We start from the raw sequence: 25349 nt of genomic DNA, 5'->3' as shown, positions 1-25349 counted from the left end.
TTCTAGGTTTTTATGTTTATAGGCAAAGGCTACCTTTCATGGTCTTTTGTCTGTGGAATCCCTTTGACATCAGGAATCTGCTGGTAGGAAACAAAGGCTCCTCCCAGTGGCTTCTCTGTAAGGAGAATCCACTTAAAATTAAAAAAAAAATTAATTTTGGAGTAGATAGTACGTAAACATGGCACAATTTTTTTTTTTGTTTTTTGGACAAGGTATTTGCAGTGAAAGTATTTCCCTTTTTTGTCCCCTACCTGCCCATTTCCTCTCCCTGGAGGTGACGTTTGTTGCCAGGTAAAGAGAGATAGGGTTAAAAGCCGCGGTAGAAAATAGGCCCAGCCTCCGCGGTTACTTCCGGGCCTCGATATAGGCATCCCTGGTGCAAGTGGCTGAGTGGGCAGCGGGAGATGATCGGAGGATGGGCTCCTGTGGGAGGCTCCACTTCTGACTCTGCTCTCAGGGTGCAGGGTGTGCCTGTTTTCTTCCCTTCCTCATCCGTCCTCAAATGCTGCATCTTAGTAAAGGTCAGCTCTCCATTTCAGTTTTCCTCTTTGGTATGTAAGGCTGTGTCACGGGAAGATGTTTCCTTCTGAGTCACTGATTTAAAAAACACAACAAAACAAAAAAACCTCTTTATTGAGATATAATATACATACCGAAAAGGGATGTATCCTCAGCGCATAGCTTCATGAACTTTTACAAACTGAACACATCTCGTTACCAGCACCCATATCAAAAAACTGAATGTGATTTCCACTTCAGATGACCCCTTGAAGGGCTTTTTTTTTTTTGAGACGGAGTTTTGCTCTTGTTGCCCAGGCTGGAGTGCGGATGGCACGATCTTGGCTCACTGCAACCTCCGCCTTCCGGGTTCAAGTGATTCTCCTGCCTCAGCCTCCCAAGTAGCTGGGACTATAGGCATGCACCACCACGCCCAGCTAATTTTGTACTTTTTTTGGTAGAGACGGGGTTTCTCCGTGCTGGTCAGGCTGGTCTCAAACTCCCGACTTCAGGTGATCCGCCTGCCTCGGCCGCCCAAAGTGCTGGGATTACAGGCGTGATCCACTGTGCCTGGCCTTTTTTTTTTTTTTTTTTTTTTTTTTTTTTGAGGCAGAGTCTCATTCTGTCGCCCAGGCTGGAGTGCGGTGGTGTGATATCGGCTCACTGCAACCTCTGCCTTCTGGGTTCAAGCGACTCTTGTGCCCCAGCCTCCCGAGTAGCTGGGATTACAGGCGTGTACCACCACACCCAGCTAATTTTTGTATTTTTAGTAGAGATGGGTTTTCACCATGTTGGCCAGGCTGGTCTCGATCCTCTGACCTCAAGTGATCCATCTCGGCTTCCCAAAATGTTGGGATTACAGGCATGAGCCATTGCACCCAGCCTAAGGGCTCATTTTTAAGACAACAACAAAAAACTGGAGAACTGGTAAGATAAACTGGGAAGTTCATGTGCGTCGCAGAAGAGCTGAAATTCTTGAGAGCACTGAGTGTGTGCATTTTTCAGCTCGATTGTGGAGTGTGCCTTTTGTGAACTCATTAGAAAGCGTAATGGCAAAAGAGCAGGTCCTCTCCTCAGCACTTGGAGAGGAAGCTGGGCGTCATGATAGTCAGTAACAGTTTTCCCTTCTCCTTCCTTTCTTCTGAGCAGTTCCCAGTGCAGTGTTTGACGTCCACGTGGTCTGCGTCACCACCACGGAGATGCGGCTGGAGTGGAAGAGCCCAGACGGTGCTTCCGAGTATGTTTACCATTTAGTCATAGCATCCAAGCATGGCTGTAACCACACAAGCACGTATGACAAAGCGGTCACTCTCCAGGGCCTGATCCCGGGCACCTTATATAACATCACCATCTCTCCAGAAGTGGACCACGTCTGGGGGGACCCCAACTCCACTGCACAGTACACACGTAAGTCTCTTAGGATGCCCTTCTAAGGAACAGCCTCTCTAACTGTCTCTTGGAGGAGGCACTGGTTAAATGATGGCCAGTGTGCTTCTGGGATCCAGGTTGACTCTGAAATTGCTGAAGTTGAAAACATTGGTCTCAGCAACGGTTCTGCTGTCCCCATGGGGCACTGTTCTTCAAGCTATGTGAACTTAGAATTGTCATTAAAAGGAAGAAATGATTCCTTGGGAATGGAGACTGAAACTGTTCTAGTCATTCCTTGAGAATACAGAGTAGAGAAGGGTCACCTTGTCATGTTGGTGTTGGAAGATACTGCCCAGATGAGGAGCTTTGCCTGCAACAGTTAGGGAGGTGTTTTGCGAATATTTGAATTAAATACATGGTAAAGATGTTAGTTTGTAATATGTTTTTAGTATATTTTTCTCCATCTATTAGATTTAAAAAACAGATTAGAAATTAAATGTTAAAAATATATTTGAAATAAACTTGAAGTATTAAAAGAAGCCTAAATTAAACTTCTTTTGAGATCTAATCTGTATAATTATTTTCTTGATGAGTTTTTGGGAAGTTTTCCATCTTTTGAGCCAGCAAATACTAGCTTTATTCATTCTTTCTAAAATGAGCCAGGCTATTTTTGGATATAGTAAATAGTCCTGGCTACTTAATCTGTGCTTTTACATGAATTGCCTTTTTTTAAAAATCAAGGGCCCAGCAATGTGTCCAACATTGATGTAAGTACCAACACCACAGCAGCAACTTTAAGTTGGCAGAACTTTGATGACGCCTCTCCCACGTACTCCTACTGCCTTCTTATTGAGAAGGTTGGAAATTCCAGCAACGCAACACAAGTAGTCACGGACACTGGAATTACTGACGCTACAGTCACTGAATTAATACCTGGCTCATCATACACAGTGGAGATCTTTGCACAAGTAGGGGATGGGATCAAGTCACTGGAACCTGGCCGGAAGTCATTCTGTACAGGTGAGTGTAGCCCCAACTGCCTGTTGGACTCCTCCCTGAGTGGTGCTGACCTTGCAGGTCAGGCCTCCCACTCTGTAGTTTGTTTGGTTTTGTGTTCTGTGCAGTGATGGACATTGAGCTTTCCGAGGCATCCTGTTAGCTTATCGGTGCTGTCTCGATGCCCTCATCATTTCTGTATTCAATAAATATTTATTGAGCATATACCGTATGCCAGTCAAGTCCTTGCCTTCTTAGAACTTTTCGAAGGAGGAAGTGGGATGTTTATCTAGAGTGCTCAGGAAAGGCCTCAATGACAAGGTGACTTTTGAGCAGAGATCTGAATGAAGGGAAGGAGCCAGCCATGTGGATATCAGGGCATGAGAGCATTACAGGCAGAGGCCTGTGCGGAGGAGCCTGTGCAGCATCACCACCGTGTCTGGAGGCTGGAGGAAGAGCAGGAGGCAAGGGTGGGAGGAGTGGACCTGCAGGAACAGGAGGGTATAGGTGGGAGGTGAGGCCTGAGTGGGGCTGAGCCAGGATGTGGATGATGTCTGGCATTGGTTTGTCTTTTGTGCTGGAGAAGATGGAAAGGTTATTGTTGAAATGAAGCCCAGCCTTTGCATCCTTCTTGATCCTCACCTGTCTCACAACTCAAAATGTGTGATAAAGAGAAGAGCCCTCTGTGTAATTGAGGATGCTTTCAGGTCAGCCCAGGGAAGGCTTTGCAGACAGTGGTGGACACTTCTGCTCACAGTGCTGACTGTGGCACCTTTATCACTCAGCACCCGTGCACTACTCATTTTCTGCTCTTCTCGCTCCTACCTCTTCCCTTTTTGGCCCAGGCCATTCAGATATGTTCAGGCTGATTTGGAAGTGTTTGTCTCATGGGATCAGCCTCCCTGGTAGTATAGGAGCTCCAGCCTTGATGGCCTCTGGCTTTTCAGTGGTGAGTGGGGTGGCCACAGAAATCCCTGCAGCTTTGGGTCACCTCTGCTCCATCCCACCTGGTCTAGACACCCATCTTTGATATTTGGGTGCCTTTCATTGCTGATATTTATCTTAGCTATAGTTATTTGTAGCCTATAGCAAGATAAAAACTATCTGAGCATTTATGACTGGGTGTGGGTAGAACAGGAGCTGTAAAAGTGGGTGCAGTGTTCAGGTTACCTTTCCAGGCCCTGGGTGGCGAATGTGGGAGTTGCACTAGGTGCCTTGGTAGAGCTTCTCCTGCTCTAAAATTCTGTGACATTCAATTAATGATAATACTGTCCTCCATTTGTAATATGGAGTTTTCTATTTACATCAGTTTGATGTTAGTCCTCAGTAAAAATCTATTGGCCCTCAGATAGAGACAAATAACACTCTATTTTGAAGATGCGGAAACTGATGCCATTTACCATTGATGATGCAGTATGTTATGTGAGTAGAGAGTGTCTTGAACTTAGACTTAGAAAACCTGGGATCTAGTTTTGGCTTCATCACCTGCCACGTCATCATCAGCCAATTACTTAACCTCTCTGAGCCTCTGTGGATTTATCTGCAGATGGGACAGTATGGGCCTCACCTGTCTCAGAAGGATCATCAAGAGGGCCTTGGCTGGGCCTGGTGGCTCACACCTGTAATCCCAGCACTTTGGGAGTCCAAGGTGGGTGGATCAGGAGGTCAAAAGATCGAGACCATCCTGGCTAACATGGTGAAACCCCATGTCTACTAAAAATACAAAAATCAACTGGGTGTGGTGGTGCGTGCCTCTAGTCCCAGCGACTTGGGAGGCTGACACAGGAGAATCGTTTGAACCCGGGAGGTGGACGTTGCGGTGAGCTGAGATCGCACTATTGCACTCCAGCCTGGGCGACAGAGCAAGACTACGTCTCAGAAAAAAAAGGGGTCCTCATGATGAGATGGTGCAAGTGAGGAAGTTGCTACTTCTCACAGGATGATACGGCTGACTCTCACGGAGCCCTGGTCTCTTCCAGGCATCTTTCTTGGTGCCTGACATCATTGTTCAATTTACTCTTCAAAGAGTCCTGCAGCTGAGGCTCAGAGCAGTTGGGTGACTGACCCAAGGTCACACAGTTTGGTGTTGCCCAATTCAGGGTCAGCCCCTGCCTCTTCCACCACATCACCCACCCACCTTCTCATCCCCAGGATTCTGCTGCTCCCTATTTCCATGTTTGCAAAGGCAAAAGTCCTGGAATCTCATGCTGTGCTGTGCTTGCTTTGCAGATCCTGCATCCGTGGCCTCCTTCGACTGTGAAGTGGTCCCCAAAGAGCCAGCCCTGGTTCTCAAATGGACCTGCCCTCCTGGTGCCAATGCAGGCTTCGAGCTGGAGGTCAGCAGTGGAGCCTGGGTCAATGCGACCCACCTGGAGGGCTGCTCCTCTGAGAATGGCACTGAGTATAGAACGGAAGTCACGTATTTGAATTTTTCTACCTCGTACAACATCAGCATCACCACTGTGTCCTGTGGAAAGATGGCAGCCTCCACCCAGAACACCTGCACCACTGGCATCACAGGTGGGCTACAAGGCAGGGACTGGTCAGTTGGCACTGTGATCACTCTTGGAGCGGCTGACCCACAGTGGGTCTGCACGTGTGGACTAGAAATCTGTTTTTGTTTTTTTATTTCCCCTAAAACATTTGCTTTTACTGGCATAGACTGGTTTCTCATTCCATAGAAATCAATCTAAAAAAGCAGAGTAAGAGGGGCTCATTTTTTACATTCTAAAAGTCTCCTTTTCTTTACAGCATAACTCATTGCCTCACTGCCATGTTTTCTTTTATATTTTTTTGAGATGGAGTCTTGCTCTTGTCACCCAGGCTGGAGTGCAGTGACGTGATCTCAGCTCACTGCAACCTCTGCTTCCTGGGTTCAAGTGATTCTGGTGCCTCAGCCTCCTGAGTAGCTGGGACTACAGACACATGTCACCACGCCTGGCTAATTTTTGTATTCAGAGATGGGGTTTCACCATGTTGGCCAGGCTGGTCTTGAACTCCTGACCTCAAGTGATCCACCCGCCTTGGCCTCCTAAAGTGTTGGGATTACCCACGTGAGCCACTGCGCCTGGTCGTCTTTTAGCCCACATCTGTTGGTGTCTTACTGTGTGCTATGGTGAGGGATACTATGGTGAATAGGGGCGACAGGGCCCCTGGAGCATAGGACTGAGAAGAGCATTGAGAGGGAGAGGATTTCCAGGTCTGGTGGTGGATTAGCTAGCATGCTGCTGCCAGTTTTGTGGCAAGGACCTGGGGACTGACCTTCTCTGGCCAGCTACAGGGCATAGAGCTGGTGGGAAATGTAGGAGCCTGTGCTAGCAGTTGACTATTAACATGGGAATGCCACCTCCCAGCGAGCACTGCTGCCGGGTACTTGCGAGGTTGCTGAAGCTCGTAGTTTAGAGCAGGACCATCCACTAGATGTGCAATGTGAGCCTCAGGTATAATTTAAAGTTTTCTAGGAGCCACACTGAAAAAAAAGTAAAAAGGAATAGCCGAAATTGGTATTAATAGCATTTTACTTAACTTAGTATATTAAAAGTATTATTTCAACACGTAATTTCTGTAAAGTATTAATGAGTTATTTTACGTCTTCTTTTGTACTAAGTCTTTGATATCTAGTCTGTATTGTGTGCTTGTAGCACATCTGAATGCAAACTGGTCACCTCTCAGGGGCTTGGCAGCCGCACGTGGCTAGGGGGTTGCTGTATCAGCGCAGGTTTAGACAATTATGTTGTGGTTGTTTTGGAGTTCAGATTTCTGTTTCCTTGAATCTTGAATATATATAATAATGAGAACAGGCTGGGCGTGGTGGCTTATGCCTGTAATCCTAGCACTTTGGGAGGCTGAGGTGGGAGGATTGCTTGAGCCCAGGAGTTTGAAATCAGCCTGGGCAGCATAGCGAGATCCCATCTCATTTATTTTTAAAAAATATAAAAAAAAATGACAATAACCCAAACTGTATGTGTGAGAGGAATTTAGGTAGAGAGAGAGTGTGTGGAGTGGATCATCTTTAATTCATTGTGTTCTTTTTTTTGTGTTAGTTCAGAGAGTGGCTCCATACCCTGGCGTGGAAAGTGGGGGTGTGCAGAATCATGGAGGCCATACATGGAGGGTCCTGTGGGGGCTTTTCTGGTTTCTGGGAAGAGGATCTGTTGGGTTTCTGTAGGTGGTATTTTAGACCAACTCTGGGAAAAATGTGGGGACTGTTTATGAAGAACACGGAATAGTGCTGTGGCCAGGTCTCAGCAGAAAGTGTGTTCTCTCCCACCTCATCTGTGATTCTTCTCCTTGGACATTTGCTCCGTCTTTGCTCTCAGCTGACCAGCTGATCCTGGGGCCAAGCCAAGTCCATGTGGTGTCATTGTGCAGCTCCCAAGGCCACACCTTAGAGTTCCACCACAGTCTCTTTCTCACTCTCCTTCTTCCACCCCAGATCTCAGGATAATGAACCCGGCTCATCTTGAGTCATATGGGACCAGGGGAGAGGACAAGGGTAGGTTAGCTTCCTCATGCAAGGATACTAGCTTCTTACTCTAATGATGGTTTCTTTTACTGTGCAAAACCTTTTCAGTTTGATTTAATCTTGCTTGTCAATTTTTGCTTTTGTTGCTGTGCTTTTTTTGTGGTATCCAAGCAACCATTGTAAATACTATGTCAAGAAGCTCTTCCCCAATGTGTTTTGTTTTTTTTTTTTTTAAACAAATTTTACAGTGTACAGCTTTAGGTTTAATGTTTAAGGCTTGAATCTATTCAGAGTTTATTTTTGTGTCTGGTGTAAGATAGGGGTCCAGTTTTATTATTTTGCTCATGGATACACAGTTTTCCCAGCACCATTTGTTGAAGAGGCTGTCTTTTCCCCATTGTGTCTTCTTGACATCCTTGTTGAAGATAAGTTGACTGTATATGTGAGAGCTTAATTCTGGGCTCAGTATCCTGTTCTATGGGTTGATGTCTGTCTTTATGCCTTTAATATACTGTTTTAATTACTGTAGCTTTGACTAAATATATCTTGAAATCAGGAAGTGTGAGGCCTCCAGCTTTATTCTTTCTCAACACTACTTTGGCTATTCCTGGTCTTTGATTGTTCCATATGAACTTTAGGATTTTTTTTTTTTTATATTCTGTAAAAATTGCCATTGGGATTTTGATGGAGCATTGAATTTATAGATCGCTTTGAGTAGTGTCAAGTCTTCCAACAATGTGAAGTCTTCCAATCGATGAACATGGGATGTCTTTGCATGTATTTGTGTATTTGTGTCTTCTTTATTTTATCAATGTTTTGTGGTTTTCACTCTACAAGTCTTTCATCTCCTTGGTTGTATTCTAATTATATTTCAATCAATCTGTTAAAAAATAAAAGCATGTATTGTTCAAAACAACAATAGCAAAACCAAACAAGGCTGCTGGATGCCTGCCCTGGGGATTTGGCTGGATGCCCTGAAGGGGTCATTTTGAGCTAGGTGGGTTTCCCAGGATCTGCCGTCTCTGCTCCTCACCAGTTTCCTTCCCTGCCTTTTGCTTCTGGATTTGCTGCTTTGCACGAGCCCAGAATGTAGCTTCCAGGGTAAGATCTTGAGGAGGTCGCTGAAGCATGTTCTCTACCTAATGTGTTGCTTTGGTTTTCAATATTGGGTGATCATGTTTTGTTTTGTTTTATTTTAGATCCCCCTCCTCCAGATGGATCCCCTAATATTACATCTGTCAGTCACAATTCAGTAAAGGTCAAGTTCAGTGGATTTGAAGCCAGCCACGGACCCATCAAAGCCTATGCTGTCATTCTCACCACCGGGGAAGGTAAGGAGAGGCCTCCATGGGTTAAACAGCCTGTGAGTGATGCAGTGACCAGAGCTTTCTCTGTGCCCACTGAGGCATGTGAGTAATGCAGACAAACGCCTGTCTTCTCACTGCAGCCCATGCTGTGTACTCAGAGAAGAAGGGTGAGGTATTTGCCTGATGGTTGACAAACTTTCTGGAAAGGGCCAGATTGCCAATATTTTAAGCTTTGCAGGTGGTATAGAGTCTGTTGCAAGCATTTGACTCTGCCATTGTAGTGTGCAAGCAGTCACAGAAGATACAGAAGGAATGAGTGGGACCATTCCCACTAGATGTTATTTACCATGGCAGGTAGATTTGGTTTGTGGCCCATAACTTGCTGATCTGTGATCTAGGTTTTTCTTCTCTTTTACCTCACTGGGCCTTTTAGGTGGTAGAATATTAGTTTTAACCAACTCTGTCTCTCTCTCTCACTCTACACACGTACACACATGCCATCCTCAGAGGATGACTTTCCTTTGAAAGAAAATAGAAAAAGATTTGCATTTGCTAGTGGGAATTTGCAGAGTATCTCCTTAGCTGAGAGAAGAGGTGGATTAAAGGCTGCTTTTCCTTAAAGGGCTCTGTTACATTCTTTTGTGGTAGGAAAGGAATAATTCGAGAGTCTCTTTGGTAGCTGTGTTTGAGTGCTTGCATAAGGCCTAGATTTAAAGGCCCAAGTTTTGTTGTGGGGGTTCCCTCCTCCCTCTCCTCCCCCACCCCGCGCGTTCACCTCTCCTCTCCCTCTCCCTCTTCCTCCTCCCCCTCCCCCCAAGTTTTGTTGTGGGAGTTCCTTTCTCCCCCTCCTCTCCTCCCCCTCTCCTCCTCCCTGTCCCCCCTCCTCCTCCTCCCCTTCTCCCCTTCTCCTTCCTTTCCCCTTCCCTCTTTCTTTCTTTTAGAGACAAGGTCTCACCATGTTGCCCAGGCTGGTCTTGAACTCCTGGACTCAAGTAATCCTCCCACCTTGGCCTTCCAAAGTGCTGGGACTAGACTACAGGCATGAGCCTCTGTGCCTGGTCTGGGAGATTCTTTATGCATAAATAATGCAGTGTTTCCTCTGCCCACTCTCCTACTGTGGTGCTGTCCTCATGTCCTCGAGGAGGATGGAGACCAAACACACTGTCGGGGTTGGGGATCTGGGAGGATAGAAATTTGCTGGTGCCATAACCTGTGGCAAAATTTCAAAAAGTGAGGTTGAAATCTCTCTCTCTTTTTATCTTTTAATTTTGGGTCTGTTTCCAGCTCTTAGTCATTTTGCTGTGATGCTTGTCAGCAAGTCCCATTGAGGAAGGCCATGTTGCATAGCAGCCAGACTGACCAGTGCTGGCCTGTGATTAGATGAAACCTTGGGCTCTGAGCCTGATGCCCTGGATTGGGAACCCAACTCTACCTCATAGGCGGTGTGACCTTGTGCCTGGTCCTTTTAGCCTTTTGTACCTTTGTTTTCTTGTCTGTAAAATGGAGACAATAAGCTTATGTGATGGGATTCATGGGGATGAAGTGAGTTACTGTAGGTGAAACCCTTAGAATTCAATGTAAGTCAAACCTGGCACAGAGAGATACTTGAGAGATGGTTGCTGGTATCACTATCACTCAGCATCACCACCATGTAGATACGCAGGAGAAGAAATCTCTCTGCCATCACTTTCTTATGATTCTCCTTCTGTGTACCTTTCTTAGCTGGTCACCCTTCTGCAGATGTCCTGAAATACACGTATGAGGATTTCAAAAAGGGAGCCTCAGATACTTATGTGACATACCTCATAAGAACAGAAGAAAAGGGACGTTCTCAGAGCTTGTCTGAAGTTTTGAAATATGAAATTGATGTTGGGAATGAGTCAACCACGCTTGGTTATTACAATGGGAAGCTGGAACCTCTGGGCTCCTACCGGTAATGTCTTCTGGTTCTTACTCTTTGGGGGCTGAGCCTCATGAGCATAAAGCTCTACATGCCTGTGGTCAGACACATCTCAGGGACCTCTTTTTGCTCTTTGTTATCCCACAGGGCTTGTGTGGCTGGCTTCACCAACATTACCTTCCACCCTCAAAACAAGGGGCTCATCGATGGGGCTGAGAGCTATGTGTCCTTCAGTCGCTACTCAGATGCCGTTTCCTTGCCCCAGGATCCAGGTAGGGAGAAGACAACAGTCCTGGCACCGGTTCAGTGGCGTTTTGCTCCACGTGTCCATAGAAGGCCAGCTGTGTACATGCCTCCCTCAGACCTTCAGGAGGGTTTGTGTGCCCAGCTCTCCCCTCGCAGAGGTTGAGATGTCACTGGGTCACCGGGCTCACTGGGCTTCCTCCTCAGAGGTCCCACAGCCTGGACCCCACACTCTCCCTTCTCTAAGTGCCAGTTGTTCTTCCAATCTGCAAAGATTATTGACTCCCCTTATCTATGTGTGGTCACTTGTGGGCCCATATGCCAGGTGCACAGTTTGACACAGTGCATTGAATCCTTAAATAGTAGAATCAGAGGAAGCCACGTAAATTGTCTTGTTCAATCCTCTGTTTATTTTACTTCATAATTTTAATTATGTTTATTGATTTGTTTATTTATTTTATTTTATGGTTTTTTTTTAAGACAGAGTCTCGCTCTGTCACCCAGGCTGGAGTGCAGTGGCGCGATCTCTGCTCACTGCAACCTCTGCCTTCCGGGAGTAGCTGGGATTACAGGTGCCTGCTACCACGCCCAGCTAATTTTTGTATTTTTAGTAGTGATGGGGTTTTGCTCTGTTGGCCAGGCTGGTCTCGAACTCCTGACCTCAGGTGATCTGCCCACCTCGGCTTCCCAAAGTGCTGGGATTATAGGCGTGAGCCACCATGTCCAGCCTATTTATTTTATTTTTGAGACAGAGTGTTGCTCTGTTGCCCAGGAGTACAGTGGCATGATCATAGCTCACTGTAACTTTGAATTCCTGGGCTCAAGGGATCCTCCTGCCTCAGCCTCCCAGGTGGGACCACAGGTGCTCACCACCATGCCTGGCTAATTTTTTGTAGAGATGGGGTCTTGCTATGTCGCCCAGGCTGGTCTTGAACTCCTGGCCGCAAGCCTTCTTCCACCTTCTTCCAATCTGCCCGCTTTTTGGAAGTGAGACTTTTAAGGCCCAGAGAGGGGAAGTAACTTGCTCAGGGTTACACGGTGGCTTTAGAGGCAGGCCTGAAATTCTGGTCTTGGACCCTTGTCAAGTGCTTCTACCCTTTATCACATAGACCTAAGTGATACAGGAGCTTCAGGGATCCAAGAGGGGTTCATCCCCTACCTTCAAGCCAGAGGCGGATGGACTGACTGGTTTGTTAGTTTGTCTGCTTTTCTTTCCTAGTTGGTGGTTATTGGGCGCAGGAAAGAATGCCTGCCCCAGAAGCAAAGTTTAGGGAGTCCCCACATCCTTCCCCAGTAAACAAATGTGTTTCCTGTCACCTGAGCATGGATGCTGCTGTAGGTACCTCTGCTCATACGTGGGTGCTAGTCTCAAAACGTCAGAGGTGGCAGGAAAAATCTCTGAAAATCCAGCCCAGTTCCCTAAATTTGCAGTTGAGGAGACTGAGACCTGGAGAGGAACAGTAACTTTCTCAAGACCATCCAGGTAGTAGTGGGTTGGGAACAGGAATCTGGCTTCTGCATGCATAGACTAGTTTTAGATTCAAAGCTATTTAACTCCCTTGTGTGTGTGTGTGCCTGTGTGTGTGCATGCATGTGTGTGTGTATGGCATACACACTTTAACTGTCTGGTGTTAGGGTCCCAGGCCAGTTTTTAGCACATTGTGTGGTCTGCATGAACACCTCTTGAAGTGTCTCCCATTTGGACTTTTCTCAGGTGTCATCTGTGGAGCGGTTTTTGGCTGTATCTTTGGTGCCCTGGTTATTGTGACTGTGGGAGGCTTCATCTTCTGGAGAAAGAAGAGGTGATATTGCTTATGCTAATAATAATACTCTGGTATTTAAGGAAGCTTTCTATTAAGAAACATTTCAAACATTGACAGAATTGGAAGGAATGATGTGATGAGCGCCATATTCCCTTCACCCATAGTGTTCTGCATTTGGCCAGTCCTATTTCCTCTGCGCCCCCAGCTGGGTAATGTTAATGTGCTCCCAGGTGTCACATCAGGCCACTGATAGACGCCACAGTGTGGGATGCTACTTTCAAATGATATGTTCTTGTTTACAAGTCAGTTTCATAGTATTATGATGTTAAGAGATTTCATTCCAGAGGTAGCTAAGTTTGAACACCAGCTCTGTCTTTGACCAGCTGTTTAGGAAGCTTAGCCTTAATGTACTCATCTATGATAGGAGGATAATCATTGTGCCTAACTTGTGAAGCTGAGGAGGACTGAATAAATAAGGCACTTCTCAGTGTCTTGTGCCTTATATGCTATTATTATTATTTTATCTGTACAACTACCCTGTGAGGTCATTAAATGGTAAAAGTAGCAGCCCTGTTTTGAGTGCTCACCGTGTGCCTGCATCTGTGCTTTCCATGAATTATCTCATGCATGAGGCTCTGCGAGGCAGGTCCAGTAAGTCCCTTCCAAGGATGCGGAAGCTGAGTCAGCAAGTGTGGAAATAGAACTTGAACCTGGTCCTTGCACTGCATGGCACGCCCTCTTGTCTGTGTAGTGTGTGAAGCCTGTGTGTGTTAGTTGGGATTACTTTGCTGTAAGGTGCTGCCAACCAGGGAATCTCCATCCTGCCCTACGGGTCCTGATGCAGCCCAGGCCGGTTCCTTGTGCTGCCACCCTGCCCTGTTGGAGTGACAGGCAGAGCTCATGCTCCAGCTTTTAGATTAGGTTCTGTTTTTCTTTTTTTTTTTTTTGAGATGGCGTTTGGCTCTGTCCCCCAGGCTAGAGTACAGTAGCATGATCTCAGCTCACTGCAACCTCTGCCTCCTGGTTCAAGTGATTCTGCTGCCTCAGCCTCTTGAGTAGCTGGGATTACAGGCACTGCCACCACACCCAGCTAATTTTTGTATTTTTAGTAGAGACGGAGTTTCACCATGTTGGCCAGGCTGGTCTCAAACTCCTGACCTCAAGGGATCCCCCTGCCTCAGCCTCCTGAAGTGTTGGGATCACAGGCGTGAGCCCCCGTGCCTGGCCAGATTAGGTTCTGATTTTGGGGGAGGAAATGGATCAGTCAGTGGCTGGATAAAACAGTTTTATTGTTTCTTGTTAAAAATAAGAGTAATACATGCTTATGGCAAAAAGTATAGAAAAGAAGAGCAAAAATAAATAGGAAATCTGCAGTCGCAGAACCCACACAAAACTAGTCTGAACATTTTGATGCGACCAAACTCACACACAAATGTGTGCACACACATGGAATCATGTTACATGTTAGTATCTAGCCTGCTTTATTCAGTTTAGACATTGTTGGCAGCTTCATTTCATCATCATTTTTTTTTTTTTTTTTTTTTGAGACAGAGTTTCGTTCTTGTTGCCCAGGCTGTAGTGCAATGGCATGGTCTTGGGTCCCTGCAACCTCTGCCTCCTGGGTTCAAGCGATTCTCCTGCCTCAGCCTCCCAAGTAGCTGGGATTACAGGTGCGCGCCACCACACCTGGCTATTTTTTTTGTATTTTTAGTAGAGATGGAGTTTCGCCATGTTGGCTGGTCTTAAACTCCTGACCTCAGGTGATCCACCTGCCTCGGCCTCCTAAAGTGCTGGGATTACAGGCATCAGTCACCGTGCCTGGCTCATTTCATCATCATTTTAAGTGGCTACAGAGTATTCAACTGTATGGAAGTACCATGATCTAGTTAACCAATTTCCTAGGTGTTTCCATTTTTTTTTTCTTGGCCACAGTTACTTATCCTTGTGCCTAAATCTTTGGACACATTCACGATTATTTCCTTAGGCTAAATTCCAAGCTAGGCAAGTGCTGGGTCAGTGGGTATGCATGCTTTCAGTTTTGATACATACTGCCAAATTACCTTACAGAAAGTTTTTCTTAAATACCAATGCAGAGTTGAGTCAACAGTACAGGAGTGTGTGGATGCCTCACCAACTTGCCAGTTCCAGATCTGATATGTTTTTTGGTTTATTGCATTCATTTATCAGAAAAGCTTTCTCAAAAACAAAGTGTGAAATAACAAGTCTTGCTTTACATTAAAGTAATGCCACTGCTATATATTTGCAAGGAAGTTCTTAAAAGTGACTTGGATATGATTTTTTTCATTCTTTTAGATAGTACAAAAGAAAATAACTTCACAAATTTGTAATTAGCATTTGCAGCTTGGGTCATTAAGTTTAGTATTAGGGGGCAGGATTTGGTGTCAGCTGTGAACTAATGCCTGAGGAAAAGGTGTAACACCTTTATTTCATAGATGACATCAACTCCGGATACGCAAGGGAAAAGCACAGGAAGGAATCCTTTTTTGTCTAATGGGTCTCTTTTCTCTTAAAACAGGAAAGATGCAAAGAATAATGAAGTGTCCTTTTCTCAAATTAAGTAAGTCTCTCAAATTATGAGCTGTATTTTAAATCCTCCAATCTGTTCAGTGACTATCTATAAATAATTTTTGATGGAACTTGCTGTCATTTTTCCTGATTGGCACGTTTTGACCATGACCATCTGGAAGTTTTTGCTAGCTCTGTTTTCTGCAAGGAATCTATGTTTCATTAGTCTCCTGAAGCTAGCTTCCTTGTCATGTTCTACTCTTCTACCAATAAATACGGATTTCTTGATTAAAAAATGTCAAATAGGTTATCAAGATCCAGGGGAGAGAAGAACTTACTTAAAGTCACAAAACCAATTAGTTACAAAGTGGGTCTAGAAATCAGATTTCCTGATTCATATTTTAGTGTTTTGTGAATCATAGTACTCTGACCCCCTCTTGCCAAATTGTACCCTAGGTTTTGTTGTTTTGGGAAGATTGTTTACTATCATCTCTAGAGTATGAATGAGTCTTTCTAATTGTTTATTTTTTTCTTTCCCTTTCTATCATCAAGACCTAAAAAGTGAGTAATCTCTTTATTTTTTTAATAACTTGTACTTTTCTATTGAATATGGACTTCACCGAATGTAAAAAATCCTGATAAGTTTTGTTTTCTTAGATCTAAGTTAATCAGAGTGGAGAATTTTGAGGCCTACTTCAAGAAGCAGCAAGCTGACTCCAACTGTGGGTTCGCAGAGGAATACGAAGTACGTTGCTGTAAATACTGTGTTTTTAATTGTGTCAGGTTCCAACCCAGGCTGGGATCTGAGGGGAGTTGGTGGACGGGTGGCAGGTAGCTGAAAGAACACTCGAGGGACTGTAGGCAGTTGGGACATGGCTTTATTCTCTCTTCTACAGAGTCAGCAGTGCAGTTATATTACTCACAGACAATAGTGGCTCAAAGCCAGGTGTGAACTCACACAAACAGGTTACATTAAATGGCTATATAACGCACGGGGTTGTTGCGCTCCAAACCCGTTGCGTCATACTGTCCTGGATGTCTACCTCGGACTACTCCTGACTGAAGCACAGCCACTTTCCTTAGAAATTGGCTTGTTTTTCCTGAAAGTTAGAAAAGTGTTAACAGAAACTAGGAATTCAAGTCAGGGAACTGTTAGCCACAATACTTAGGAAACTGTATGAGCTGGAAAGAAACCAAATGGGCATGTAGAGGTCTGGGGCTTGATGGCAGTGTGGCCTAGGATGGCTTGTGAGGCTCACATGAAGCCCTGCACAAGGACTTTCTTGGCCAGTGTCTGCCTTTCAGTTCCCCATGCTGTGCTCCAACCAGCCCAGGAACGAGCTCTGCTCAGAGTGACCATGCACACTCGTCCTCCTGTGCTGCCCTGTCCAGCATCTCTGCCTTTGCTCTCTTGAAATCCTGCTCAGCACTCAGCACAGTGCACATGCTGCTTCCTCCATGGGCTTTCTGGGATCCCATTAGGAGGACTTGAGTTCTTTGTGCTCAGACTGCCTTGTTTCCGCTGTTGCTTATTACCAATATTCAGCATTTCTTTAATGCTGCCTTGTTGTAATGTTAGTTTTTTCTGTGTACAGTACACCTCTCCTCCAGGTGGCAACTGCTTGAAGGCAAGGGTTATCCTTTTTCCTATATTCTAACCTTTGTATTAGTTCCCTAGGCTGCCATAAAAAAGCACCACAAACTGGGAGGCTGAAAACAACAGAAATTTACTGTCTAGAGGCCACAAGTCCCAAATTAAGGTGTGGGCAGGGCCACACTCCCTCCTAAACCGCTGGGCAGCGCCCTTCCTCACCTCTGCAGCTTCTGGGAGCCCCAGACGTCCCTTGGTTTTGTGGCAGCAACACTCTCATGTCTGCCTCTGTGTTCACATGGCCATCTCCCCTCATGTGTCTATGTCTCTTTGTCTCTTTTCCTCCTATGGGAAAGTCATATGGGATTCAGGGCCCACTCTAATCTAGTATGACCTCATTTTAATTTGTTTACATCTGTAAAGAGCCTTTTTTTTTTATACTTTAAGTTCTAGGATACATGAGCACAACATGCAGGCTTGTTACATATGTATACATATGCCATGTTGGTGTGCTGCACCCATTAACTCATCATGTACATTAAGTATATCTCCTAATGCTATCCCTCCCCCCACCCCACGACAGGCCCCGGTGTGTGATGTTCCCTTTCCTGTGTCCAAGTGTTCTCATTGTTCAATTCCCACCTGTGAGTAAGAACATGCAGTGTTTGGTTTTCTGTCCTTGCGATAGTTTGCTGAGAATGATGGTTTCCAGCTTCATCCATGTCCCTACAAAGGACCTGAACTCATCCTTTTTATGGCTGCATAGCATTCCATGGTGTATATGTGCCACATTTTCTTAATCCAGTCTATCATTGATGGGCATTTGGGTTGGTTCGAAGTCTTTGCTATTGTGAATAGTGCCCCAATACACATACGTGTGCATGTGTCTTTATAGCAGCATGATTTATAATCCTTTGGGTATATACCCAATAATGGGATGGCTGGATCAAATGGTATTTCTAGTTCTAGATCCCTGAGGAATCGCCACACTGACTTCCACAGTGGTTGAACTAGTTTCCAGTCCCACCAACAGTATAAAAGTGTTCCTATTTCTCCACATCCTCTCCAGCACCTGTTGTTTCCTGACTTTTTAATGATCGCCATTCTAACTGGTGTGAGATGGTATCTCATTGTGGTTTTGATTTGCATTTCTCTGACGGCCAGTGATGATGAGCATTTTTTCATGTGTTTTTTGGCTGCATAAATGTCTTCTTTTGAGAAGTGTCTGTTCATATACTTTGCCCACTTTTTGATGGGGTTGTTTGATTTTTTCTTGTAAATTTGTTTAAGTTCTTTGTAGTTTCTGGATATTAGCCCTTTGTCAGATGGGTAGATTGCAAAAGTGTTCTCCCATTCTGTAGGTTGCCTCTTCACTCTGATGGTAGTTTCTTTTGCTGTGCAGAAACTCTTTAGTTTAATTAGATCCCATTTGTCAATGTTGGCTTTTGTTGCCATTGCTTTTGGTGTTTTAGACGTGAAGTCCTTGCCCATGCCTATGTCCTGAATAGTATTGCCTAGGTTTTCTTCTAGGGTTTTTATGGTTTTAGGTCTGACATTTAAGTCTTTAATTCATCTTGAATTAATTTTTGTCAGTTTCAGCTTTCTACATATGGCTAGCCAGTTTTCCCAGCACCATTTATTAAATAGGGAATCCTTTCCCCATTGCTTGTTTTTGTCAGGTTTGTCAAAGATCAGATGGTTGTAGATGTGTGGTATTATTTCTGAGGACTCTGTTCTGTTCCATTGGTCTATATCTCTGTTTTGGTACCAGTGCCATGCTGTTTTGGTTACTGTAGCCTTGTAGTATAGTTTGAAGTCAGGTAGCGTGATGCCTCCAGCTTTGTTCTTTTGGCTTAGGATTGTCTTGGCAGTGCGGGCTTGTAAAGAGCCTGTTTCTAAATAAGAGCCCACTCATAGGTATTGGGGGTGAGAAATCCAACATATCTTTTTGGGGCACGGTTTAACCCATATCACCTCTACATTTCCACTTTGTTCTTTTGTTACCAAAACACCACGGGTTTGGTCTAGGTCCTGCTCCTCACCTTTACAGAAAGCCAATCACTGAGATGACAAATATTGCCGGGGAAGAAAGCTTTAATCGGGTGCTGCAGCCAAGGAGATGGGAGCTGAATCTCAAATCCACCTCCCTGACTGACTAAAACCAGGGGTTTATACAGCAGGAAAGAAATGTAACAATGTGTAAGAAAACAGGAACTAGGGGCTGGGCGTGGTGGCTCACGCATGTAATCCCAGCACTTTGGGAGGCCAAGGTGGGTGGATCACGAGGTCAGGAGATCGAGACCATCCTGGCTAACATGGTGAAATCCCGTCTCTACTAAAAATATAAAAAATTAGCCAGGCGTGGTGGTGGGCGCCTGTAGTCCCAGCTACTCAGGAGGCTGAGGCAGGAGACCGCGCCACTGCACTCCATCCTGGGCGACAGAGTGAGACTCTGTCTCAAAAAAAAAAACAAAAAAAAAAAAACAGGAACTAGGGAAGGGGCAAAGAGGCATCTGGTGCAGTGATCTGACTAGTTTTAGTTCTTTGATACTCCCTGAAGGTCCTTTCCTGAGAAAGGAACTCGGATAAAACAAATACAAGTTTCAGGCTTTAATAGCAGAAGGGTAAATTTCTGTGTTTATTCAAAAACAGCTTGTCTATGGGACTGTTGGGCTGGTTTCACTGTCATATGCTATGCTAAATATGAATAATATTTGAAGACTAAATAAATGAACACCTCATTTGTTTTGTTTTCAGGATCTGAAGCTTGTTGGAATTAGTCAACCTAAATATGCAGCAGAACTGGCTGAGAATAGAGGAAAGAATCGCTATAATAATGTTCTGCCCTGTAAGTTATTTTATCCACAGCATCTTCTCTGTTTTCCATCAGTGGCCATCACATCTCTAACTGTAGAGGGAGGGAATCAGTGATCCTAAGTAACCACTTCCACAACCATTCATTAGTCACCTACTTCCACAACCATCCATTATTCACCTACTATGTGCTAAGCACTATATTTAAGTGCATTCTCTTTAATCCTCACAACAGCCTTATGAAGTAGGTAGTAGAATATTTGTTTTGCAGATGAGGAAAATGCACAGAGTGGTTAGGTGATCTTTCCAAGGTCACACAGGTAGTGATGGGAAAACTAGGCTTTGTACTAGGTCTGTCTGTCTCAGTAAGGGAAAAGGCCAGAGTCTGTGTTCTTAACCCCTCTGTCTCACAACTATTTATTTCAATTCTATAATTCTGGAATGAAAGCGAGCAGAGGGAGATGGGGAGTCACACTTTCTGTGTCCAGACACATGGGCTGAGTGAATTCCACAGCTAAGTATGACTTATATTTAGCTCATTTCCTGTTTTTGAGAATTAACAATGTCTGCATCTTAGTCAACAGGATAACAGCAAATTGAGTTTAAAATAAGAATTATTTATTACATCAAACCATTAGATGAAATGTAAATACTTCTCCATTGAAAGTCCCTTGTAATCTCTCTTTTGGGTGGGAATTAGGGCACAGAGAGGAGCATAAGTTGATCGTAGCCATGTTCTGATGGAGCTGAAATTGATAGACTTTGCAGATAATTTTTACATCAGGACATCATCATCTTTATTTGAAGCCGTGTTTTTCATTCCTGGACTAAAACATTAAGTTCTTTTTAAATTCAGCATTTTCTAGTTCTTGGGTTCTTTCTCTCCATTTATTTCCTTGTACTTGACAAGGAATATTGGCCCATGTTCTGAGGGAAATGCTTTTAAAACTAGGCTGGGGGTATTGCCCTTGTAGGGGTAATTTGGGATTATCGGCCCCTTTTTGTGAATGTCTGTGGAGATTCTCAGATCTGGAGTGGGAGCTGGGAAGTGGGTGTTTGGGTATTGTTCTTATTGGGAAGCCTTTAGGCTGAGACTCAGATCAGTAGGAGACTTAGCATTGTTATGTTGTTTTGTCCAGAGGAGGGTGAGGTAGTACAATGAGAGACAGGGAAACTGAGGTGGTGCTGCTTCTGGCTCAGCCTGACACTTGCAGTTCTAAGGTTATTATTTCATCTAAGTTGGGCATGCTTAAGTGTGTATGCTTTTGAGATGACAATAATATTTATAAAACATATAATTCTGTGTTTTAGACCCTCCTACTCTTATACATTCAATTTATACTTGAACTTGGTACTCTGTTTTTATAACAACTTGTTTATATGAGAATAGAGGCAGAGTAGAACGGTTAACCTAGGGACCTACCCCGTCCTAGTGGAAGGGGCACTAGATTTGAATTTTGACTGCCCCTCACCAGATATATGGACTTGGAGAAGTCACGTAATCTCTGTAACCCTCGGTTTCCTCATCTGTGAAACAGGGCAGTGGCTTGTAGGGTGGTTTTGAGGAGTAAATAAAATTTTTTAGCATATTCCCTCATGGTAGACACCTGAGGATGCTAATAGTAACAGGTTCATTTTATGTGAGAAGGCGTCTGGTGTGGTTAAGATCTTGGGTCCTGGTGTCAGGCTGCAGGTTCAAATCCTGGCCCTGCCACTCATTAGCTCTGCTCTGGTGATCATGTGACTTCTCTGTGCCATGGTCATATAGAGTGACCATGAGGATTAAATGAGGTGGTCTATATGAAATGCCACACTGTGCATCTTCAAAGACACAAGTCCCAGTTTTGCCATTTTGAATTTCATTTTTTTTTCTGTTTTGCATCCAACTTTACTAAAACATTTGCTTATAATGGGGACCTTTTTTCTTTTAATGTCACAGATGATATTTCCCGTGTCAAACTTTCGGTCCAGACCCATTCAACGGATGACTACATCAATGCCAACTACATGCCTGTAAGTTGGGGGATGGTCTCACAGCACCGGACTGTTTTGATGAAATCTTCAGTGTGCTTTGCTTCTTTCTGTTTCTTTGAGGTTGACTATGTGCTGTTTCCCATTTTTAGGGCTACCACTCCAAGAAAGATTTTATTGCCACACAAGGACCTTTACCGAACACTTTGAAAGATTTTTGGCGTATGGTTTGGGAGAAAAATGTATATGCCATCATTATGTTGACCAAATGTGTTGAACAGGGAAGAGTAAGTATCTTTTTTAGTTTTAAAATTTAAAATTACATTAATTGCTTTTTATTGTGGCAGAAGGGTATCTTAAAAACCACTTGTTTCTTTAAAAAAAAACTCAAACATTAGCACTTTATTCTTATAAACTTGTTTTCTGTCTTTTTTTCCCCTTAAGAGAAATGTTAAAAACATTCTTTAAACGATTCTATTTTGTCATTATCTTTTTTTTGGACAAATCTCAGTGTCTTCTGTTTATTACGTCGCTGCTGGAGTTAGTAAATAGCAAAATCTCCCAGGCCTAGTGCAAGATGCTGTTCACGGTGTGGCTGTGTTCTTCATTGGCCCCATGAACACGGACAAGCCCATCAAGTCTCTAAGCAACCGGTTTCTTCATCTGTGAGATGAGGGTTTTCATCAGCTCCATGATTTTCAAACTTAGGTTGAGCACTGAACCCCTCCTGCCCCCACCCCAGGTTTTTTTTTTTTTTTTTTTTTTTTTTTTTTTTTTTTGAGACAGGGTCTCCTCTGTCAGCCAGCCTGGAGTACAGTGGTGCGATCATGGCTCACTACAGCTTTGAATTCCTGGACTCCCTCCCACTTCAGCCTCCTGGGTAGCTGGGACTACAGGCATGCACCACACGCCTGGATAATTTTTTTTATTTTTAGTGGAGGCAAGGTCTCACTGTGTTGCCCAGGCTGGTCTCAAACTCCTGACCTCAAGTGATCTTCCTTGGCCTCCCAAAGTGTTGGGATTACGGGTGTGAGCCATCGCACCTGGCCTGGAACCCTTTCTTTAAGCAAAATCTCAGACTTATCCCTGGATAAGCCTCAGCAGCCTCCTCTCTCCTGTAATGTCCTGAAATCCCTCTGCTGCTTCCATCAAAGATAATATTTTTTTTTTTTTTTTTTTTTTTTTAGATGGAGTCTCACTCTGTTGCCAAGCTGGAGTGCCGTGGTGTGATCTTGGCTTTTGCAACCTCCGACTCCCTGGTTCAAGCGATTCTCCTGCCTCAGCCTCCCGAGTAGCTGGTTAAAGGCAGGCGCCACCATGCCCAGCTACTTTTTGTATTTTTAGTAGAGACAGGGTTTCACTATGTTGGCCAGGATGGTCTCAATCTCCTGACCTTGTGGTCCACCTGCCTTGGCCTCCCAAAGTGCTGGGATTGCAGATGTGAGCCACCACCCCCGGCCAATATTTTTTATAGTAATAAAATTCTGTATTTCCATAAATTGATGTGAAGAGAACTGAAAAACACATGCTAATCTAAAAAATGCTGTGCCTTAGGAATGGGACTTAATGTTGCTTTATGAGTTGTTTTTAAGTGTAGGTTCATTGCTTGAGGAATAGGAATCGATTCCTTAAGCCAGTGGATCTCAAACTTTAGCATCCATCAGCATCACCAGGAGGGTGGTTTTACCCTCAGAGTTTCTAATTTGGAATTGCATTTCTGCCAGTTTCCAGGTGATCCTGCTGCTGTGGCGCCAGGGTGCACACTTGGAGTGGTACTGTCCCCGGGATAGTGGGAGTCCATCAGGCGTCATTTCTTTTAATGTTTTTTAATTCATGGTAAGCTAGCAGATGTTTATCCAGCCCCTGGTATATGTAAGGTCCTGTGCTAGGGGCCGAGGATGGAGGATGGAAAGATAACAGAGCAGTAAGAGATGACGCCCATCCTCATGTTGCTTGTGATAGAGGGTGGGCTCCTTACCCTCTTGTTGAATCAGGAGAATAGGCTGTAATAGAAATAAAAGTGTTTTTTAAATGAATGCTGATAGGCCGGGTGCAGTGGCTCACAGCTGTAATCCCAGCACTTTGGAAGGCCATGGTGGGCAGACCACCTGAGGTCAGGAGTTTGAGACCAGCCTGGCCAACATGGCGAAACCCATCTCTACTAAAAACACAAAAATTAGCCAGGCGTGGTGGTGCCTGCCTGTAATCCCAGCTACTTGGGAGGCTGAGGCAGGAGAATGGCTTGAACCCAGGAGGCGGAGGTTGCAGTGAGCCAAGATTGCACCACTGCACTCCAGCCTAGGCAACAGAGCAAGACTCTGTCTCAAAACAAAACAAAACAAAAAAAGAAGAATGCAAATAAACTTCTTAATACTGTTGAGCCCAGGGCCTTATACATGAAACATTCTTATAAATCTATCTGTTAGACAAACAAAAATGACATAATTATATTAATGGAGAACATGGAGATGAATTTAAATGGTCTCTTGTTCATCGAAAATCAAGATTGAAGTGAGTTTAGTGACCCTGGGTGAATGGGGAAGGGAGTATATTTTCTGCACTAGATTCTCCATATATGTTATTTTTTTCCTGTAACAACCCTGTGAGGTATGATTTCATAGATGGGGGAACTGAGGCTTGGAGAGTTTAAGAACTTGTCCACAAGGTAGCAACAAAAATATACCTGGTAAGCGGCTGAGCTGGGAATCAACTCCATGTCAGTGTGTATCCGGATCCTGGGTTCTTTCTTTGGAACCTGGGTCTTTAAAGAAATACAGATCCCGCAGCCAGAGTCAGAATCTCTGGAGGCAGAACCCAGGCATCTCTTTTTAAACAAAACAAGGCCAGGCACAGAGGCTCAGGCATGTAACCTCAGCACTTTGGGAGGCCGAGGTGGGAGGATCACTTGAGGCCAGGAGTTCAAGAACAGCCTGGGCAACATAGTGAGACCCCCATCTCTACAAAAATATAAAATAGCTGGGTGTGGTGGCATGTCTCTGTAGTCCAAGCTCCTCTGGAAGTTGAGGTGGGAGGATCACTTGAGCCTGAGAGGTTGAGGCTGCAGTGAGCCGTGATCGTGCCACTGTACCCCAGCTTGTATGACAGAGTGAGACTGTCTCAAACAAACACACAAACAAAAAACAGGAAAACAAAACCCAAAACAACTCAAACTTCTCAGGTGAGTCAGGTAATCAATTAGCTTTGAAAACTACCAGCAGTAGAGCACACCTTAGAATACTGAGTGTGTGCGTGTGTGTGTATGTGGGGTGTGTGTGTGTGTGTGTGTGTGTGTGTGTGTATGTGGGTAGTCATATGCCAAACAGGGATTCAGATATTCTTGGAGAGCAGGTGTTTCCTGGTTATTTCTGTTCACATCTGCCCACCAACTTTATAGAAATCAAAGACCCCAGAATGATTTAATTTGATTTTCTTTATTGGTGCGTGTATTTGTATTGCAACCGATGTATATCTGAAAGCCTGGGGAAAAAGTCCTCATTTCTTCCAGCTGTCTGGGGTTATGGGAGAAGATGAGGTCAGTGAACAGTTGTGGTGTGGCTACTCTAGGGGCAAAGGGAGCTGGATGGGGACTGTGTCCTAGGTCAAGGGACAGCTGCTGCTCTGCTCTAAATCAATTTTCACGCTGAAAGCAGAGCCTAGTTTAGGCAGATCTGGTTTTTAAAGAGAAAATAAGTCTGGATTTTTATGAGGAATTTTAAGAGTTGGCAAGAATTGTAAATTAAAAATAGAAAAAACAAACAATTCCAACAGGTGCTGTGGTGTGCCCATAGACCCAGCTACTTGGGAGGCTGAGGCGTGAGGATTGCTTGAGTGCAGGAATTGGAGGCGGTAGTGTGCTATGATCTCATTTGTGAATAGCCACCACACTCCAGCCTGGGCAGCATAGTGA

General features: G+C 44.5%; 1 protein-coding gene across 1 annotated transcript in view; it reads left to right on the top strand.

The window, feature by feature from the left end:
* The window catches only part of PTPRJ (protein tyrosine phosphatase receptor type J), a 190323-nt gene that overhangs the window by 153976 nt on the left and 10998 nt on the right, over positions 1–25349 (top strand). Inside the window, exons 9-21 of the mRNA XM_054525741.2 lie at positions 1648–1905; positions 2608–2886; positions 5092–5382; positions 8527–8658; positions 10357–10567; positions 10682–10806; positions 12492–12579; positions 15077–15118; positions 15619–15627; positions 15724–15811; positions 19415–19505; positions 21411–21484; positions 21595–21729. Coding sequence (XP_054381716.1) covers positions 1648–1905; positions 2608–2886; positions 5092–5382; positions 8527–8658; positions 10357–10567; positions 10682–10806; positions 12492–12579; positions 15077–15118; positions 15619–15627; positions 15724–15811; positions 19415–19505; positions 21411–21484; positions 21595–21729 — 1823 coding nt within the window. The remainder of the gene's footprint in view (positions 1–1647; positions 1906–2607; positions 2887–5091; positions 5383–8526; positions 8659–10356; positions 10568–10681; positions 10807–12491; positions 12580–15076; positions 15119–15618; positions 15628–15723; positions 15812–19414; positions 19506–21410; positions 21485–21594; positions 21730–25349) is intronic.

The sequence above is a fragment of the Pongo abelii genome, chromosome 9 (genome assembly GCF_028885655.2).
Source record: "Pongo abelii isolate AG06213 chromosome 9, NHGRI_mPonAbe1-v2.0_pri, whole genome shotgun sequence".
NCBI lineage: Eukaryota > Metazoa > Chordata > Mammalia > Primates > Hominidae > Pongo > Pongo abelii.
Note: the sequence above shows the minus strand (reverse complement) of the source record. Positions and strands in the feature narration are given on the sequence as shown.